The sequence below is a fragment of the Scyliorhinus canicula genome, chromosome 10, assembly GCF_902713615.1.
Source record: "Scyliorhinus canicula chromosome 10, sScyCan1.1, whole genome shotgun sequence".
Taxonomy (NCBI): Eukaryota; Metazoa; Chordata; class Chondrichthyes; order Carcharhiniformes; family Scyliorhinidae; genus Scyliorhinus; species Scyliorhinus canicula.
Window position 1 is genome coordinate 95,225,225 of NC_052155.1, and position 14,362 is coordinate 95,239,586.

The window sequence follows — 14,362 nt, forward strand, 5'->3', positions numbered from 1 at the left end:
CAGCATTCATTAGATAAGCAAAACTGAACTTTATTCACTAATTAGAACTGTTAGCAGAAATTGGCTGATACTTGGAAAGTCGGAAGGCAGTCAATTACAAACTGCGGAGTCCGTCCCAAGTCTGCGATAGTACAGGAAAAGAAGGCGATTCTTATACATTATAGGATCAAGATAACATGAATACAGCTTGGTCAGGAATTTGATCGAAAGTAAAACATAAGTAATAATCGTTACAATGGCGTCACCTTCTGACCTTTAGGGGACTGGAGTCTCATATCATTATCTTGTCTTTGTTTTAAGAAAGGGAAGAAGTTGTTTACATACAGGCAGAGACTGTTGTTCAGCTTGTTATTTATTGAGACTGCTTCTCGGTTGATGACGAACATTTTGTATTTTGTATCTGTGTCTTAGGTTAAGTTCAATTGTACCAAGAAGACTTGACTAGTTTTCCCATCATGCCATTATTTGCTTCACACAATACCACACATCCCCCGGGCAGAGGATGGGACCGTGTGCTGCAGTCTCACAGCCGCATGCAGGGATGGTCCAGGTGGATGGTGGTACTGTGGCCATGGGTCAGACATTGTCCAATGATGAGGAGCCAGGAGCTCATCGTAGAGCGGGTCGTCATCATCCTCCATGGTCTGCAATAGACACGCTTCCACCGGCAACCGTGTGAACCCGGCCTGTTGTAGCGCAGGTGGATGGGCAATGGAGGGGTGCTGTGCATGCGGGTGGGGTGGGGGTGGTTGGTGGTGGTGGGGGGGGGTGTTAGGGTGTTGGTGCTGGGTGGGTGAGGGGGGATGAAGGTGTTGGTGCTGGGTGGGAGAGGGGGGGTGAGGGTGGTCAGATGTTGCCATGGTGTGCGGTATGTGGCCATACTCGCCGATTCGCACGCCCCCTAGTCAGTGAACTAGGCGGCTATCAGCCTGTCCCGTGCCCGCTGGCCCAGCCGGTAACGGTGGGCAGCCACCCGCCCATGACCAGCCTGTCTGCCCTGACCATTGCCCCCATCTCCCTCATCTGGGGAGGTCTGCGCCTCTTCCTCTTGGTCCTCCACTCCCCTCTCTGCGGCACATCGCCCCTCTGCTGGGCGATGTTGTACAGGACGCAGCACACCACAATGATGTGGCCGACCCTATCTGGCGGGTACTGGAGGGCCACCCCAGAGATGTCCAGGCACCTGAAACGCATCTTCAGCAGCCCAAAGCACCTCTCGATCACACCCCATGTCGCTGCATGGGCATCGTTGTAGCGATTCTCCGCGTCACTCTGTGGCCTCCGTATAGGCGTCATCAGCCACAACTGCAATGGGTAAACCCTGTCGCCCAGAAACCAGCCCCTCAGCCGGGGGTGGTGTCCCTCGAACATGCCGGAGATGTAAGACCGCGACAACATGTATGAGTCGTGGACACTGCCCGAGTACCGGGCGCAAACGTGCAGGATCATCATGCGGTGGGCGCAGACCACCTGTATGTTCATGGAATACGTGCCCTTCCGATTGGTGAACACGGCCCTGTTATCTGCAGGTGGCCGCACGGCGACGTGCATCCCATCGATCGCCCCCTGGACCATGGGTAAACCGGCCATGGCAGAGAAGCCCACGGCCCGGGCATCCTGGCTTACCCGGTCCACAGGGAACCGGATGTAGCGGTCCGCAATTGCATAAAGGACGTCTGTCACTGCCCGGATGCACCGGTGCACCGATGTCTGCGAGATGCCGGACAGGTCCCCACTCGGTGCCTAGAATGACCCCGTGGCATAAAAGTTCAGGGCCACCGTAACCTTGACGGACACGGGGAGAGGGTGTCCTCCCTCAGTGCCACACGGTGCCAGGTGTGCCAGCAGGTGACAGATGTGTGCCATGGTTTCCCGGGTCATCGGGAGTCTCCTCCTGCATTCCCGGTCCGTGAGGTCCTGGTACGACGAACTGGGCCAGTACACAGGGGGCCTCCTCGGGCGTCGCCGTCGCTGTAACGCCACAACGTCCTCCACCCTCTCCCCGTACTCCTCCTCTTCGTGCTCCCCCTCCCCCTCCTCCTCCTCCTCATCCTGTCGGGCGTGTGGCCCTCCAGCCTGGGCGCCTGCCACCTGCCCCTCTGCGGCAGCCTGCGCCGCCTCTCTGCCACGCTTCTCCTCCTCCATGGCAACATGTAGAATAGCGGCTGCCGCCACGGTGGCCAACATCGCTGGCTGATTAGAAAACATGACTGCCTGCGAGGTGGGGGGAAATGACAACATGTCATCATTGCCCGTATCCCCCCCTCCCCCGGGCAGCCAGATGCCACGGGCTGCATGGGCGTGACTGTGGGAGGATGGCACCTGGCCAGGCGGACGACCTCCCCCCCCCCCCCCCCCCCCTCCGGCACTCTCTCCGCCCTCCCCGGCACTCTTCCCCCCTGTGGTGATCTCTACCACTGTATATATATGTGTGTCCTTGCATTAGGGGATGTATGACAGTACCTGTACTACAGGTTTTCCGGTAAGCTCTGCCGGCTAGCTCCGCCCACAGGGAGCAGTATCAATATTAATTTTTTTTTTAAATAATTGTTATTGAAATTTTTTACAGAAAATATAACAACAAACAATGAAAAGCAACAATAAAACACCATAATAACTGTAACACCCCCAAGATCGTATCAACGCATGTATCTCACCCCCCCCCCCCCCCCCCCCCCCAACCCAGTAAACAACAAGAGAACTTTTAAAATTAAATAAGCAAACATAGTCAACTCCCCCCCCCCCACCCCCCCCCCCCAACTTCCCCCCCCCCCTCCCCCCTGGCTTGCTGCTGCTACTGACCCGGTACCCTATCTCTGAGCCAGAAAGTCGAGGAAAGGTTGCCACCGCCTAAAGAACCCTTGTACCGATCCTCTCAGGGCAAATTTGATCCTCCGCCGGGCTACTAGGGACGCAAAGGCCAGCACACCGGCCTCTTTCGCCTCCTGCACTCCCGGCTTCACCCTAACCCCAAAAACCGCGAGTCCCCATCCTGGCTTGACCCTGGAACCTACCACCCTCGACACCGTCCTCGCCTCCCCCTTCCAGAACTCCTCCAGTGCCGGGCATGCCCAGAACATATGGGCATGGTTCGCTGGACTCCCCTAACACCTGACACCCCTATCTTCACCCCTAAAGAACCTACTCATCCTAGACCCGGACATGTGGGCCCGGTGCAGCACCTTGAATTGGATGAGGCTAAGCCGCACACATGAGGAGGAAGAGTTAACCCTCTTCAGGGCAGCAGCCCATGTCCCATCTTCGATTTGTTCCCCCAGTTCCCCCTCCCACTTAGCCTTTAGTTCCTCTACTGACGCCTCCTCACCTCCTGCAATACCTTGTAGATATCAGATACCTTCCCATCCCCGACCCAGACCCCCGAAAGCACCCTGTCCCTCACCCTCCTCGCGGGCAGCAAAGGGAATCCCTCCACCTGCCGCCTAGCAAAAGCCTTTACCTGCAGATACCTGAACATGTTCCCCGAGGGGAGCCCAAATTTCTCCTCCAACTCCCCCAGGCTCGCAAACCTCCCATCAATGAACAGGTCCCTCAGCTGTCTGATGCCCGCTCTGTGCCAACCCTGGAACCCCCCATCAATGTTCCCCGGGACGAACCGATGGTTCCCCCTTAACGGAGCCTCCATCGAGCCCCCCACTTCCTCCCTATGTCGCCTCCACTGCCCCCAAATCTTGAGGGTAGCCGCCACCACCAGACTCATGGTATACCTCGTAGAAGGGAGCGGCCACGGCGTCATTACCAGGTCCCCCAGGCTTGTGGCTCCACAGGACGCCATCTCCAACCGTTTCCATGCTGCCCCCTCCCCCTCCACCACCCACTTCTGCACCATCGACACATTGGCCGCCCAATAATACCCCGAGAGATTGGGTAACGCCAGCCCCCCACCATCTCTACCCCGCTCCAAGAAGACCCTCTTCACCCTCGGGGTCCCATGCGCCCAAACAAAGCTCATGATGCTGCTAGTCACCCTCCTAAAAAAGGCCCTAGGGATAAAGATGGGCAAACACTGAAAAAGGAACAAGAACCTCGGGAGAACCATCATTTTGGCAGACTGCACTCTACCCGCCAGCGATAGCGGCACCATGTCCCACCTTTTGAATTCCTCCTCCATCTGCTCCACAAGCCTGGTAAAATTAAGCTCATGGAGAGTCCCCCAACTCCTGGCCACCTGCACCCCCAGGTATCTGAAACTCTTCACTGCCCTCTTAAACGGGAGCCTCCCAATTCCCTCCTCCTGATCACCTGGGTGTACTACAAATACCTCACTCTTGCCCAGATTTAACTTATAGCCCTAGAAGCTCCCAAACTCAGCCAACTGCTCCATCACCCTCGGCATTCCCCCCTCTGGGTCCGCCACATACAACAGCAGGTTGTCCGCATACAGCGATAACCTATGTCCCTCCCCACCCCGCACCAGGCCCCTCCACCTCTCCAACTCCCTCAGCGCCAAAACCAAAGGTTCTATCGCCAGTGCAAAAAGCAAGGGGGACAGGGGGCACCCCTGCCTGGTCCCACGGTAGAGCCTGAAGTACTCTGATCTCCTTCCATTGGTAACTACACTCGCCATCGGGGCCTCGTAGAGCAACCTCACCCACTTGATGAACCCCTCCCCGAATCCGAACCGCTCCAGCACCTCCCACAGGAGCTCCCCCACCAGTTTCTCCCTCTCCCTCCTCTCCCTCCTTTCCCTATTGGCCCGGATGGAAATCAGCTCCCCCCGGATCACTGCTTTCAGAGCCTCCCAGACCATCCCCACCCGGACCTCCCCCGTGTCGTTGGTCTCAAGATACCCCTCAATACATCCCTGGACCATCCTACACACCTCCTCATCAGCCAGCATCCCCACATCCAGGCGCCACAGCGGGCGCTGGTCCCGCACCTCCCCCATCTCCAGATCGAGCCAGTGTGGAGCATGGTCTGAAATTGCTATGGCCGAGTACTCGGCATTCTGCACCTTTGGGATCAATCCCCTGCTCAGGACAAAGAATTCTATTCGGGAGTAAACCCTATGCACATGGGAGAAAAAGGAATACTCCCGCGCCCTCGGCCTCCCAAACCTCCAGGGATCCACCCCTCCCATCTGGTCCATAAACCCCCTCAGCACATTGGCCGCCGCCTGCCTCCTACCTGTCCTTGAACTTTACCGGTCCAGTGGGGGATCTAGCACCGTGTTAAAGTCTCCCCCCATGATCAGGTCCCCTGCCTCCTGGTCCGGAATGCGACCCAACATGCGCCTCATAAAGCCAGCATCATCCCAATTCGGGACATACACATTAACCAGCACCACCTTCTCTCCCTGCAGGCTACCCTTCACCATAATATATCTGCCCTCCTTGTCTGCCACCACCTCAGACGCCTCGAATGCCACCCTCTTCCCCACCAGAATCGCCACCCCCCGGTTCTTCGCGTCTAATCCCAAGTGGAAAACCTGCCCCACCCACCCCTTCCTCAGATGAACCTGGTCCGCCACCTTCAAGTGGGTCTCCTGGAGCATAGCCACGTCCTTCAAATGAGAAAATACCCGAGCCCGCTTAACCGGCCCATTCAGCCCCCTCACGTTCCAGGTGATCAGCCGGATCAGAGGGCACCCCACCCCCCTCCCCCGCCGACTAGCCATAGCTCATCGACTGCTCGCCCCAGGCCAGCACACCCTGCCCGACCCGTCCCCCATGACGATACCCCCCCCCCTCTACCCCCCCCCCCCCCCCCCCCGGCCCACACCAGCTCTCTCCTGGCCCTTCCAGCAGCAACCCAGTATTCACCCCCCCACCCCCCGCCCCACCCACCCCCCGCAGGCTGGGACCCGTCCTAGCCGCGACGCACCCTCCATGGTACTTCCGTGAGTCAGCTGACTTCTGCTGACCCCGGCAACTCCCGCCAAAACCCGGCCCCTCCCGACATGGGGTCATCCCCCCTCCTGCCACACCTCCTTGGCACCGCTCAGCGCGGGAAAAAAACAGTAGAGGCCACGCCCCCACCGCCAGCTCTACCCCCCGCCCCGCAGCGCGGGAAACCAGAGGAAACCCCCCCGGCACTCGCTCTCACCACCCCTCCCAACCCCCCCCCCCCCCCCCCCGACACTCGCCCTCGCCACCCCTCCCAACCCTCTCCCCCCCCCCAGCACTTGCTCTCACCACCCCCCACCCCCCCCGGCACAAGCTCTCGCCACCCCCCCGGCATTCGCTCTCGCCACCTCCTCCCAACGTGCCCCCCCCGGCACTCGCTCTCACCACCCCTCCCAACTCCCCCCCCGGCACTCGACCTCACCACCCCTCCCAACCCCCTTCCCCCCTCCAGCACTTGCTCTCACCCCCCCCGGCACACGCTTTCGCCACCCCCCCCGGCACTCGCTCTCGCCACCTCCTCCCAACGTGCCCCCCCCGGCACTCGCTCTCACTCTCACCACCCCCGCCAATCCCCCACCCCCTGTCCCATCACCCCCCACCCACAGGCTGCGTCTACGCCATCTCTTGTCCTGCGGCCACCCCCCACGCCGGTGACCTACCTCCGCGCTGAACGCTGTCAACTATCAGCACTGGTTGACGCCGTTAAATAGGTGTTGTGATTTACGCTGATGTGACCCGTGGTCACGTCGGCGGGACTTCGGCCCATCCGGCCGGGAGAATACGGGCAGCACCGGGACCCATAGCCTCCTGCCGGCCCCCGTCATTCTCCCAGGTGAGCGGCGGGATTGACGCTTCGCCGACTTTTTGCCGGTCGGAAAATTCGGGACACGGCGGGAGCGGGGTTGACGCCGGCCCCCGGCGGGTGTTGGAGAATCCCGCCCCAGGTTCTAGCAGGTGGCACCAGGACTTGCAAGCTGAAGTGCAGCCCCCTCAAACAAAACTCCTGATTCATTCGTAAGTATGGGTTGCAAGGTCTGCACAGACTGGGAGGGTCTCACTCTCCTCCTATTTTGTCAAATTAGCCTCTTTTCTCATTTGTTTAAATAATTGAAAAGCAGAGAATATATACTCTCAACGGTAGATTTAAGATTTGAAGGCTTGTGCACTTTCTGTCAAAATTAAAACCTTTAAGTACAAAGCTTTACCAATCAAAAGGACTGATGTTTGTTTGGTCCTTGAAAACACTACTTTCTGCTTGACAAGCTGACCCTGGCAAGGAATTATGCCGAGCCAACATGTGGAGCACTGAATGCAAATGAAGTGCAAATTATGAGACTATAGGTCTCCTTTGCTTCTTTACTCCAATGTTAACAAGAACTGGGAGTATAAACTCTGAGGCCCTGCTGGCTGGATTCTAACAGAAGGGACAAAATTAAGTTAGGACATGGCACACATATATCCTGATCCTCCTTGCTAATTTCCACAGAGCCTCCGCTTTCCAAACATACTTATCCATGTGAGTGGAGCCGTGTAAGGGGAAGGGACTTTTAGCCTTGAAATCGGTCATAATGGGTTCCTGATCAATGCAAGGGGCACACTCCTGAACGTCACTTACCTGTGTACTGGCCTGGAAAAATTAAAGTTTAAGGATCATACTGTTTTTCACAACTGATTTTCAGGGAGCTATTAGGTCTGAATCTATTTGGAAGCTCATGCTATGATTCTCATCACCCTTAACTCCTCGCACGAAATGAAAAATGCCTGAACAGGAGAATTGATATGAAATGAGGGAACCTTTTCCTGACTGATACCAGAATTAACACTGGGAGAATCACCTGTTGGGCCAATCCCATCACTTACTATCACAGACCTGCAGATCTTTAGAGCCCTGAAGTGTGAGCACATATATGTGTCTAAAAAACTGAGCATCAGATTAATAAGCCATCTGGTGAAAAAGGGCATTTTAATGATTATTACAGTATAGCTTTGGAGCTACAAATCGGTAATTGTTTCAAGTAATTAATTAACATTAAATTGTATGTCTAATGCAGTGAAAAAGAAGAATCTTTTGAAAAGTAAAAGTTTGCCAGACCTATTCGAACAATTTGAGAGAAAACCAAAGAGAAAGAAACCTTTTCGGAATAGTAAGTATTACATAAAACAGAAAATGTTGGAAATGCTCAGTATCAATTAGATTTACATGGAGCAATACAAAATGTCAGGGCAAAATTAGGCTCAGTATAGTAGTGCCCATTGTTGGGCACAGTGAATGGCGATTGGAGACTCAAATGGCATCCAATGTGCATTTCTGCTGTGAATTGTGCCAGACAGCATTATGTGCGGGCATTTGTGTGCACGCATCAAATGTCTTCCAGATAAATGTAGAGATGACAAATCATGACTTCAATCAGAGTACAATGCTCATCTGCTGTCAGTACAATTTTGGAGCTCAGGACTCCAGGAAATGCTCTTTCCTAACCTGACATTGCTGATCACACATTGAGCAGCAAGATGTACCAGCCCCCACCAGTGCTATTTAAAGGTTAGTTAATGCTTGATTAACTTTGGTTGTTGCTAAGATTGTACAAATGTTTGGTGCTTTTCATAGTTCTTTCAAGTTTCAAATGTCTACAGTGAGTGGTGTGGCCGGTACTGAAGGATTTTTTTCTAACTTTAATGCTTCTTCCAGTTGATCCCAGACCTGGGGGCAATAGTTTGCACCCACCTTGGACCACAGCTTAACCAAAAAAATGTTCATAAGTGACACAGAGCATGACAAGCTGCTGGAAGGGGGCGGGTGAAGAGGAGGAAAAGGATCTCAGCAGCATGCTATACCTACCCAGGGTACTCAGGGAACAATTCTCTGAACTGAATCTGAACAGAACAATGTGTGAACCATCTGTGTTTCAATAAGGATGTCCTCAATGAAATCTGCCACCTGCTCCATCTCCAAATACAACCTCAGAGCAGTGCTAGGGAAACACTGCCATGGTTGTGCTGGTGACAGTAACAATGAAGTGTTATGCCCCTGATTCTTCCAGACTGGTTCGAAAGTGGGTTGCAACATCTTATAGTTTTCTGCCCACTGTTGTGTAAGATAGGTTCTTGAGGTTCCCTATTTAAAGAGAACTAAGTTAATTTTATTTTCTCTTGCCAAAGACCAGCAGGTAGAGCAAGCACACATCATTGTTAGCATTGTAGGATTCCCTCTGGTGCACACACATTGTTTTGTGAATGCAGTATGTTAACTCTACCCCAAACTGGAACCAAAAGGGATTCCACTGTCTCAGTGTCCAGGTGGTGTGGCATTGTAGGCAGCATAACATGCAAGCCATGCCTGGTTTCCTGACAACAGTTATCTTCATTCGACCTGCTATGCAAACTGCATTTGAACAATCATAGTAAACCATAGGGTGACTATTGCATGATAAGGGTCATCCACTGACAACATGGCTGATGACTTTGCACAACTCACATTCATGTTTTCAGCTTGCATACAATGAATGTATGCTGCCATGGGAAATGTGCTACAGCAGACCATTGGTGAACTGGAAGCCCTCTTCCAGTAACTGGACATCTCTAGCGATGTTCTGTGCTGTCTTGAAGTGGATTTCCAGATTTGTGGTGGTCTAGTGAATGGTGAATAACCATTAGGGGCAGCACGGTAGCAGGGGCAGCACGGTAGCATAGTGGTTAGCATCAATGCTTCACAGCTCCAGGGTCCCAGGTTCGGTTCCCGGCTGGGTCACTGTCTGTGTGGAGTCTGCACGTCCTCCCCGTGTGTGCGTGGGTTTCCTCCGGGTGCTCCGGTTTCCTCCCACAGTCCAAAGATGTGCGGGTTAGGTGGATTGGCCATGCTAAATTGCCCGTAGTGTCCTAAAAAGTAAGGTTAAGGGGGAGTTGTTGGGTTACGGGTATAGGGTGGATACGTGAGTTTGAGTGGGGTGATCATTGCTCGGCACAACATCGGGGGCCGAAGGGCCTGTTCTGTGCTGTACTGTTCTAAACCTCACTATTTTGAGGGGACAACTCTTGCCGCCAGTGATACAGCAGGTAGCTGAGGAGCAGGAGGAAAAGAAGGAAGAGGAAGAGAAGGGGGGAGGGGGAGTGACCAAGATAGCTCCATTCTGTCCTGACTATCCTGAAAAAACTCATTTGAGTGTGATAGTAGTGTAACCACAATCCCATTCACCGATATGCTCACAACCTGGCGGGGACGATTTTATGGAGGCCTCAGGCGGCTGAAGAACTGGCAAGAGACCCATGGTTTATTCTGCGGGTAGGCTCGCTGATATTAAGTGCCTCTCAGTCACTAAGGTGGCTACCAGAGGGCCTTCCCTGAGATCAAGCTGCCAGCCAAACAGAGGCAAGCAGAATTTGCTCACCAGTAGTCATAAGCAAGGTGGCGACTGCTGTAAGAATGACACCCAATGGAGGCCCAGGATCGAGGGGTGACTGAGGGGGTTCAGAAACAGGGGTAGGGATGGCTTTCAGCATGTTTCCCCAATTAACCCTTTCTCAATGCCAGCTCCCTTGATCAGGCACTGTGGCTTTGAAGGAAGGACCTGGAGACCATAAGCAGCCTGCATAGTTTTATTTGTCCTGCACACCACATGGTGACAGGCCTACCCACAGTTCAGTTGATATCAGCAGCGGCGAGATGAGGTTCACAAATTGCTGTATATTGTACTTGTAGAATAAAAGAAAAGAACTGCTGGAGTACGTGGGTTGAACTCAATAATCAACTGGGGTTTATTGGATGTGTTATAACCTCCACAAGACCCGTGTTTAAGACTTGGTCTTGTACAGAAGCTCGATGAGGTCTCAGTTCAGGACAGCGAACTAAGATTCAAGTAGGAACTTACAAAGTTCATAGAATCATAGAATGAAATCCCTACAGTGTTGAAGGAGGCCTTTTGGCCAATTGAGTCTGCACTGACCCTCTGAAAGAGCACCCTACCAGGCCCACTCCCTCACCCTATCCCCGAACCCCACCTAACGTTTGGACAAAATGGTGCAATTTTACCATGGCCAATCCACCTAACCTGCGCATCTTTGGAATGTGGGGGGAAACCAGAGGACCCGGAGGAAACCTACACAGTGCAAACACAGATGCCCAAGGCCGGAATTCAACCCATTGTGAGGCAGCAGCGCTAACCACTGTCCACTGTGCCACTGTGCTGCCCCTGTTGGTTGAAGAACTGACAGACTTCAACTCAGCAGCAGCACTTGAAGATCATACATTGTGCAGTGAGACCTTAATTATTGTAGAAGCACCATCCACTGGACCACAGGAGGAGATCTAGGTGGCTAGAAAATTGGGAAATGGAAGGCATTGATAAAATGTTGACCGTCTGGTATAAGAGCTATTGGACTTAGATTGGCTCCTTCCTGACAAAGGCCATGAGTGGGAAGTTGTTGCAGGAACAGATGATCCATTGGAAGGTGAGGTCCTGGAGATCGTCACATTTATTGACTTAACAAAGTCGTTTTTGAGGAGACAAAAAAGATAGTTCAGGAAGAGCTGAATTTGTATCTTTGTCCCACTAAAGCAACAAATGAGAAACCACAGTGAGCCATCCATGAAGAAAGGAATGCTTGATTTTTAGATTTTAAACTGAACGACCAGAGGAAATTCAGAGCCAGCTTGTTTGTGTGAAAGTAAACTGCAGTCCACACATAAATCTGATCAGCAAGTCAAGCTTAAGCTTACATCATCCTTCACTTCAGAGCTGCTACAACTGAAGAGTCCTTCCAAGAATTTCATCTAAAGCCAGTTCTGAAGATTGTTTCTGTTGTTGCAGATTCCATAGTAAGAAGTCTTACAACACCAGGTTAAAGTCCAACAGGTTTGTTTCAAACACGAGCTTTCGGAGCACTGCTACTTCCTCAGGTGTTGTAAGACTTCTTACTGTGCTCACCCTAGTCCAACGCCGGCATCTCCACATCATGGCAGATTTCATAGTCCTACTTTCTTATGCTGACACCATTGCCTATAGTGGAACGGTTTTACATGGAAACAAGCATAGAAATGTTGCCACTACCCACAGTAAGAGCAAGTAATACCCACAGTGCAGTCAGGAAGTCATACTTCCTTCATACCTTGCAATGCCGATAGGAACTTCTGCACTCTTCTTCTCACCTTCCAGTGTTATTCAAATCTCAGATATTGAATACTTTGTTCACAATCATTGCAGCATTAAATGATACAGCTGTGAAAATCTTCATCAAAGTTGAAAATACTCCACCTTCTCAGGTCTTTCCCCAGTGTGCAAAGAGGATGCAGAAGATTCCAGAGAGAATGTCCTCTTTCCATTCAAGAGAATGCAATTGTCCAAGTCCTGAAAACTTCTCCCTTACATCAGTTTTTGATTGAAGGTGTTTTACAACTCTTGCAGTTCAGTCATTGTCGAGATCACAGCGCAATTACCAGCAGCTGTTCGCAGTTGCTATCTCACTCCGCCAATGTGTTTGTCTTCCAGGAAAAAGAGAAGCAATCACATATGTTTGCAATGTCCTCCAAGAGAGCCAAGAGCACTGTTGGAGATTGAAGTCCTTTATGACAGTTGTGAAGAAAGAGGATATTTTAATAATATTTTTGCTGTTTATTGTGTTATTCTGAGAAGCAGGTTTGTGACTGTGTTGCGTGTGTGAATAGTTTAATTAAGCTCAGTGCTGGGTGTTTGCAGAGATGAGGACATCAAAGGGGTCCAGGTATGAAAGGCAAGTATTTGAAGTAAAAATGGCCAATTTAAATCTTCTCTCTGCATATTTTCCATGGGTCAAAATAAAAATTAGGAGATAAAGAAGTTTTTAAAATAAACTTAGAGTACCCAATTCTTTTTTTATTTCAAATAAGTGGTAATTTAGCATGGCCTATCCACCTATCCTACACACCTTTGGGTTGTGCGGATGAGACCCACGCAGACACAGGGGGAATGTGCAAACTATGTGAAAATTGCATAAGTTCATAAATTAATAGGGCAAGATTATTAAATTTTATTTGACCTGAAAGTGGTGACAATAAAGAAACCATAAAAGATTTTTATTTTCTGGGAAAGGTAAATTTCAAAGAGGAATAAGGCCAATTGAGTCAAGATGAAAGAGGGAGAAATATACTTCAGAAAAGATGCTGATAACTTAGGGAAATAGCCATGGAAGACCTTCTAGTGGGAAGGATCTGTAAATAAGTAAAATGAGGCAGTTTATAGCCAACCAAAAAGAGTCTGTTTTCCAGAATGCATTTTAAAATCAGCTACCTGGTTAAGCCTGAAAAAGATTGGGGCTGCAATGCAATCTGGGGCGGGATTCCCTCCTACCCAGTGGGACGGGCGGTCCCGGCGCCGAGGAGTGGCGTGAACCACACCGGCTTCGGGCCGCCCGGAAGGTGCGCCTAAGGGCCTCCGCCGAATGGCACGAGTTGGCGCATGTGCGGGAGCGCCAGCATGTGTTGGATTCATCCCAGCGCATGCGCAGGCGGGGGTTCATCTCCACGCCGGCCATCGCGGACTGTTACACCGGCCAGTGCGGAGGAATAGAGTGCCCCCACGGCACAGGCCCGCCCGCGAATCGGTGGGCTTTGATCGCGGGCCAGGCCGGGGCAAGATCCCCCTGCGCCCAAGGACCCTGGAGGTCGCCCGCGGAGCCAGGTCCCACTGGTAAATACCTGTCGTAACATATGCTGGCGGGACCTGCCACAAACAGGTGGCCACTCGGCCCATCACGGGCCGGAGAATTGCCGGGGGGCCCGCTGCCAACGGCCCCCGGCCGGCGCGATTCCTGCCCCCGCCAAATCCCCGGCGCCAGAGAATTTGGCAGCCGACGGGGGCAGGATTCACGCCATCCCCCGGCAATTTTCCGACCTGGCAGAGGGGTCAGAGAATCCCGCCCCTGGTGTCTGAAGTTTGAAGTTCCACAGCAGAGTGGAAGTGAAGAGTGAGATATCGGCAGGATTTCTCTGCTCATTGCAATTCAACTTTCCCATTGTAACGTAGTCCCGCCAGTGGATTTTACGAAGGCATGACATGGTTCCGACAGGAAATCTCATTGACAATCAGTAGGAAGATAAAATCCAGCTGCCAGAGAATGGCGCGTGGCCAAGAAACACGCAGCTGGGGGACCGGAGAATCCCGCCCATCATGTGGTATGTTTCACTAAAGTGACAGTAGATTTGCCTTGGTGGTATTTCTGCTGGATTTTATAGACAAAACACCCCTGAGGACGTTTTGCCTCGAGGGGAGTTTATTTGTCAGTCTAACCAAATAGGAAATGTTTTGGAAGTGAATGCTCTGAAACTCTAATTTTTACTGTGTAAATGGAATTTTATGCGTTTAAGTTTTATTTTGTTAATAAATGTATTTGACAATAAATGTTTAATATAATATTTAATATCTCCAAAATTGTTACTTGAATTTGCAGCTTCTGACTTCAGCACACATATTTTCTTGTGGTAAAAGTACAAAAAGAAAAGAGTTGTGATAGCTTGCCAAGTTGCCCTT

At 51.9% G+C, this 14,362-nt stretch overlaps 1 protein-coding gene across 1 annotated transcript in view; it reads left to right on the plus strand.

Annotated features, from left to right (window-relative positions):
• Positions 1 to 14,362, plus strand: part of LOC119972132 — a 660,627-nt gene that overhangs the window by 199,291 nt on the left and 446,974 nt on the right. Inside the window, exon 19 of the mRNA XM_038808465.1 lies at positions 7,916 to 8,008. Coding sequence (XP_038664393.1) covers positions 7,916 to 8,008 — 93 coding nt within the window. The remainder of the gene's footprint in view (positions 1 to 7,915; positions 8,009 to 14,362) is intronic.